This window comes from Rhincodon typus, unplaced genomic scaffold (genome assembly GCF_021869965.1).
Source record: "Rhincodon typus isolate 14 unplaced genomic scaffold, sRhiTyp1.1 hic_rhity00000970, whole genome shotgun sequence".
In the NCBI taxonomy this organism is placed as follows: Eukaryota; Metazoa; Chordata; class Chondrichthyes; order Orectolobiformes; family Rhincodontidae; genus Rhincodon; species Rhincodon typus.
Window position 1 is genome coordinate 12,229 of NW_025966608.1, and position 6,378 is coordinate 18,606.

The 6,378-nt window shown below is 45.0% G+C and overlaps 1 protein-coding gene across 1 annotated transcript in view; it reads left to right on the forward strand.

Moving 5' to 3' along the window:
• LOC109926817 (Fc receptor-like protein 5) overlaps positions 1 to 5,680 on the forward strand; it is a gene marked incomplete at its 5' end in the record, with an annotated part of 16,241 nt that extends 10,561 nt beyond the window's left edge. Inside the window, 3 exons of the mRNA XM_048592285.1 lie at positions 1,350 to 1,640; positions 4,598 to 4,741; positions 5,507 to 5,680. Coding sequence (XP_048448242.1) covers positions 1,350 to 1,640; positions 4,598 to 4,741; positions 5,507 to 5,652 — 581 coding nt within the window. The remainder of the gene's footprint in view (positions 1 to 1,349; positions 1,641 to 4,597; positions 4,742 to 5,506) is intronic.
• Positions 5,681 to 6,378: the final 698 nt, after the last annotated feature.

Below are 6,378 nucleotides of genomic sequence, written 5' to 3' on the forward strand. Positions count from 1 at the left end.
ACTGAATTCCCCCACTACCAACATCCTGGGGATTAAAAACTGAACTGAATTCATTATTTCAATACTGTGGCTGCAAGAGCAGACCAGAGGCTAGGAATACTGCAGCGAATAATTGACCTCCTGACTCCCGCCAAAGCCTGTCCACCATCAACATGGCTTAAGTCAGGAGTGTGATGCAATATTCCCCACTTGCCTGGATGAGTGCAACTCCAACAACACTCGAGAGGCTCGACACTATCCAGGACAAAGCAGCTGCCACTTGATTGGCACCACATCCACTCCCTCCACCAACGATGGTCAGTAGCAGCAGAGTGTACCATCTGTGAGACTACTGTAAAATTCACCAAAGATCCTAAGATAGCACCTTCCAAACCCATGATCACTTCCATCTAGAAGGAAAGGGAGGCAGATATATGGGAAGACCACCCTCTGCACATTCCTCTCCAAGCCACTCACCATCCTGACTTAGAAATATATCGGCCATTCCTTCAGTGTCACTGTGTCAAAATCCTGGAATTCCCTTCCTCATGGCATTTGTGCCCAATCTATAGCACATGGACTGCAGCGGTTCAAGAAGACAGCTCACTATTACTTTCTCAAGGGGGAAAATAGGGACAAAGTTGATTAATATAGGGCCCAGCCAGTCATGTCCATGTCTCAGAAGTGGAAAATAATGTAAAGGCAGTAAGAGACAAAGAGTTCAAGTGAGGTTGACTTGAAATCGGTTAAGTATGTTAATTGTTAGTTGGAGTTTTCAGTCCTAATAAGGTTGATCAACAGTTGTTATACTTATTATTGTAAGGTCAAAGAAAACAAAATTATTATAAGTAAATGAATGTCACATATCATCAACCTAATTGAAGTAAATTAATGTATGGCAGCACAGCTCAGTCATGTGGAATACATGTTTTAATATGTGGGAAAACATGGATATTACAGATGACCAGCACATGATTCCTTCCATCGTAGCATCACAGATAATAAGAGCAGGAGTAGGGGACATTCGGCCCTTTGAAGCCTGCTTCACCATTCAATCTGATCATGGCTGATCATCCATCTCAGTGCTCTGGTTCCCCTTTCCCCCGATACCCTTTGATCCCTTTAGCCTTAAGAACTAGCCCTGATGAAAATGGCATTAGAAAAGCAAGGTGCTTGTTTTTGACTGGTAAGCCATGATGGGTCAACGGGCCTGTTTCTGTACTGAAAACTCAGTAACTATATCTAATTCTGCACCTTCACCACTGGGGATCTGTCCTTGTAAAGTCATGTCCGTGTGCAGTATGTGTTGGGATCATTACTTTTGCTGCTTGGGATTTAATTGATGCCTGAATTTTCTCTCTCTTCCCCAGTCCCTGTGAGCTGCCCATCCATCAGCTCAGATCTGAAGGGGTCCGCTGTGTCCATCGGTGACCACTTAACCATCCGGTGTACCTCCGAAAGTGGGACACTGCCTATAAACCTCATGCTATACCGTCACCACCACCACCTCCTGAGGAACACGACAGTCGTTGACTCCAGGACAGCCACTTTCCATGTCACCGTGCCAGCTGAGGGGGAGGGCGCTGTGTACTCCTGCGGTGCTGCAAATGCCGTTGCCCACGTTATCAACTGTAGTGAGCCGCTCACCCTCACTGTGTCAGGTATGGATCAAAATGGAAGAAGCCATCAGTTGTAGATTGCCATGTTATCTGAAGGGACACTCGACCCTTTTACCCAGATATCCAAGGGACGGCACAGTGCCTCAGTGGTTAGCACTGCTGTCTCACAGTGCCAAAGTCCTGGGTTCGAATCCAACCTGGGGCAACTGTCTGTGTTGAGTTTGATGTTCTCCCTGTGTCTGTGGGGTTTCTGCCAGGTGCTCTGGTTTCCTCCCACAGCCCAAAGATGTGCAGGTTAAGTGGATTGGCCATGCTAAATTGCCCATAGTGTTCAGGGGTATGTTGGTTAGGTGCATTAGCTACAGGAAATGCAGCATTATAGGGATGGGGTAGGAGGTTGGGGATAGGTCTGGGTGGGATGCTTCGACGCTGTAGGGATTCTATGATATCCTGTGGACCAAAGGTGGGGAACTGACTCAGTACCTATGTAAACAAACCCTTCTTTACTTAACCCTTTAGATACCAGCACTCAATAAAAAGAATGCATTCACTTCTTAGCTCATCTAATTTAATTTCAGCTTTAACTCACTTCATTGAGCTTCACTTCGCTTGATTTAATTCACATTTAACCCTAACTATTCAGTTGGCTTAAATCGAACACTTGCTCGGCTTAAATGAAGTGGTCAAATTTGCTCTTCGTGTAGATCTTGCCTCGTGATTCTCTGTCCTCTCCAAAGATCACTTCAGGGCACATGCTTTGCGATTGTTGGTCTCCAGAGCTCCCCCTGAGAAATCCTTTGTTCTGCTCACTTTATCTCAAAGTTCCTTTCAGAAACTTCTCTGGATCTCAGCCAATGAATTAACCAAACCCTGATCACATTGCTTCATCCCAGCCAGCAATGTTTTACTGAGTCACAGAGTCATAGAGCACAGAAACAGGGCCTTAGGCCCAACTCGTCCTTGCTGGCCAGTTTCCCAAACTAAACGAGTCCTGTTTGCCTGCATCTGGCCTTTCTCCCTCAAAGCCTGTCCTATTCATGTACCGATTGAAACATTTTTAAAATGTTATAACTGTACCTGCACTTACCACTTCCTCTGGTAATCCATTATATACACGAATCACCCTCTGTGTCAAAAAGTTGTCCCTCAGGTCCCTTTTAAGTCTTTCCCCTCTCAGCTTAAACCTGTGCCCCATAGTTTAGGACTCCCCTACCCTGGGGTAAAGATCTTTCTTTTTCACCCTATCTGTAATCCTCATATTGGGTCACCCCTCAACCTCCTATGCTCCACGGAAAACAGTCCAGCTTATCCAGCCTCTCCTTGTAATTCAAACCTTCCAACTTCACTAATGTCCATGTAAATCTTTTCTGCATCCTTTCCATTTTAATAATATCCTTCCTATAGGAGGGCAGCCAGAATTGTATACAGTAATCCAAAAGTGACCTCATCAATGTCCTGTACAAGCACAACATGACGTCTCAACTCTATAATCAGTGGTCTGAGCAATGATTAAAAATTAAACTCCCAACGTTAAACAGCTATATTCCATGTTCTGTGTAAGGTACTATGGTCTATCTCGGTGACCACCTGACACTTGCCTTATTTGGTCAACACAGGAAACTGCAGGCCCTGTCCCTGCTCCCCCCGTTTCATTCTTGTTCCTTTTACGAGCGCGAACAGCTTCTCCCTATCGACTCTGTCCAGTCCCCCCATCTCATGATTCTGAAAATCTCTAACAATTCACAACGTCCTTGCTCAATTCTCATCACTGAGGTTTCTCAGGCCTGGAACTATTCATGTAAACTGCTCCTGCACTCTCTCTCTCTCTCTGTAATGCAGTCACATCTTTCCTATAATGTGATGCCCACAACTATACACAATACTGCAGCTGAGGTCTGACAAGTGTCTTGTACAACTTCATTTCCGTGCTCTCTGATTTTATGCCCTTTTTCATACAGTCAAGGACACTGAGCTTTATTAACCGCTCTCCCTCTGTGCTGCCACTTTAATGATCAGTGCAGATATACCCCCAGCTCCCTCTGCTCCTACACCCCCCTTTTACAGTTGTACTCCCCTATTTTATATTGTCTTTCAACATTCTTCCCACTAAAGTGCATCACCTCACACTGCATGGAACTGGATCTGCCACCAATCTGCCCACTCCACCAACCTGTCAATGTCCTTTTGGAGTTTCACACTGTCTTACTCATGTTTACAATTCTCCCATGTTTTGTGTCATTTGCAAACTTGGAAGTAGCCCCCCAGTACAGCAAGATCCAGTTCGTTAACGCATATTGGGTGAAGTAAGAGCCCTAAAGCCATTCCCTGGGGAGTTCCACTAGAAACTTTTCTCCACCCCAAAAAATATCCATCGACCATCACTCTCTGTTTCCTGCCACTTGGTCAATTTTGAGTCCATATTTTTACTGTCTTTAGAATAGAAATTTCTGCCATTAGCAGGGGGAAGCTTGTATCCTAAATGCAGGCAGGATGTTCCTGATGACTGGGTGGGGGGGCGCGGAAGAGTCCAGAACCACGGGGGTCACAGGCTAAAGGAGATGGGGTAGGATTAAGATGAGGAGAAAGGTCATCACCCAGACAGTGGGGAACCTGTGGAATTCTCTACCACAGAAAGCCAAAGGACATTTGGCTGTGCAGTTTTAGAACAAATGAAGAGGAATTCACTCCCCAAGAGAGTGTGTGGTGGGTGCCGGGACACTGAATAAATTTAAGGAGGAGGCAGATTTTTAATCAGTGACAGGTTAAAGGGAGTGAGCACAGGGAAATGGAGTTGAAACAGAGATGAGATCAGTCACAGTTGTATTGAATGAGAGGGGTTGAATGTCCTACTCCTGCTCCTAGCCCTTACGTATCTGGCCGCCTTAGCAACCTCCACCAATTCAATGGGATCGGTTCCCTGCTTTCTCACATGAAGTCTTAAATTTAGTGACTTTGCGACAATCGAAGTGATCTTTGGTTTCCCCAATTCTGTGTTCCAGATCCCTCTGGGAAATTTGCTCTGCAGGTTGGAGGTTCTGCTGTTGTTGCCATTCTCTTCATTGTTTTCCTGCTTCTGCTCACTGTCTGCAAATTCCATCGAAAAGAGAGACATCAGGACACCTCCAGTTCCCAACCCAGGAGAGGTCAGTTTGTGACTGGGTGCGTGAGGGACGAAGGATGTGTTTCCTTGTACAGGTGCTGGTAAAAGTAGGGATCGGTGTTTGGTCCACTGTTTGGCATTTATACAAACGATTTGGATGAGAATTTAGGAAGCACAGTTCGTACATTTGCACCAAAATTGGTAGTATGGTCAAGAGTGAAGAAGGTTATCTCAGATTATCAAGAAGATCTTGATCAATGGGGTTAATGGACTGAGGAGTGGCAGATGGAGTTTAATTTGGATAAATGTGAGGTATGGCATTCTGGTAAAACAAACAAGGGCAGGGCTCATTCATTAAATGGTAGGGCCCTGGGAAGTGTTGTTGAGCAGAGAGACCGAGGGGTTCAGTTACATAGTTTTGTGAAAATTACTTCACAGGTAGACAGGGTGGTTAAGGAGGTGTTTGGCATGCTTGCCTTCATTGTTCAGAGCACTGATTCTGATACCTTTCCACTTCTCCCTCCTTAGTTCCGATGGAGATTCACACTGGATCTGAAACGTTAACTGTTTTTCTCTCTCTCTCTACAGATGCTGCCGAACCTGCTATGTTTCTCCAGAACTTTCTGTCTTTATTAGCTGTGACATTAACAGTTTTTTTTCCTCTCTCTCTCTTTCTGTTTCCACAGATACTGCCAGACCTTTTGAATTTCTCCAGCACTTTGTGTTTATAACCTGTAATGTTAACGCTCTCTCTTGCTCTCTCTGTCTCTCTCTTTTGGAGCCTTATAATGTGTGTTCTTTGTTTCAGACACCAGCAGCCCCAATTGTGATGAAATTGTGTACTCTGTTGTTCAAGCAAAGAGGAAAGAAGGAGGTAACAAGTTTCTAAATAACTTTGCATCACTGTGTCAGAAAGGAAAAACAAGGCTCTGTGATTACATCTTATGGGAATAGTGTCCATGTGACTGTAGGAGCAGAACAAGGCCACTCAACCCATCGTGTCTGTTCCACCAGTCAACAAGATTGCAGCTGATCTAATCATCCTCAACTCCACTTTCTCCCCTATATCCCTCGATGCCGCTTTCCGATTAAAAACCTCAGCCTTGAATATACTTCATGACTCAGCCTTGACAGGCCTGTGCAGTAAAGAATTCCACAGATTTTCTTCCCTTGGAGTGAAGAAATTCCTCCTCATCTCTGTCTTCAGTGGGTGACCTCCCTTATTCAGATTTGATGCCCCTCTGGTCCCAGACTCTCCCACACAAAGGGAAACAACCTCCCTCTGCATTTCTCCTGCCAAGTCCCTCCAAGAATTTTCAATCTTCTAAACTCCAATGAGTACAATCCCAACCTACTCAACCTCACCCTCATCAAACAGTCCCTCCATACCTGGAATCAGATCTTCTTCAACTGCCTCCGATGCCCAGTTTATCTTTCCTCAGATATGGGGCCCCAAAACCATATCCCAGCTATTGTAGAGTTTTAGCAGAAACATCCCCACTTTTATACTCCACTCTCTTTGAATTAAAGGCCAACATTCCATTTGCCTTCCCTATGCACATCCGTGGGAAGAATTGAGGCATTGACTATTTTCTGAGAAAGGCCGTGGAAATCTGAAGCACAAGGGGACTTTGGAATTCTAGTTCAGGATTCTCTTCAGGTTAACAGGCAGGTTCAGTT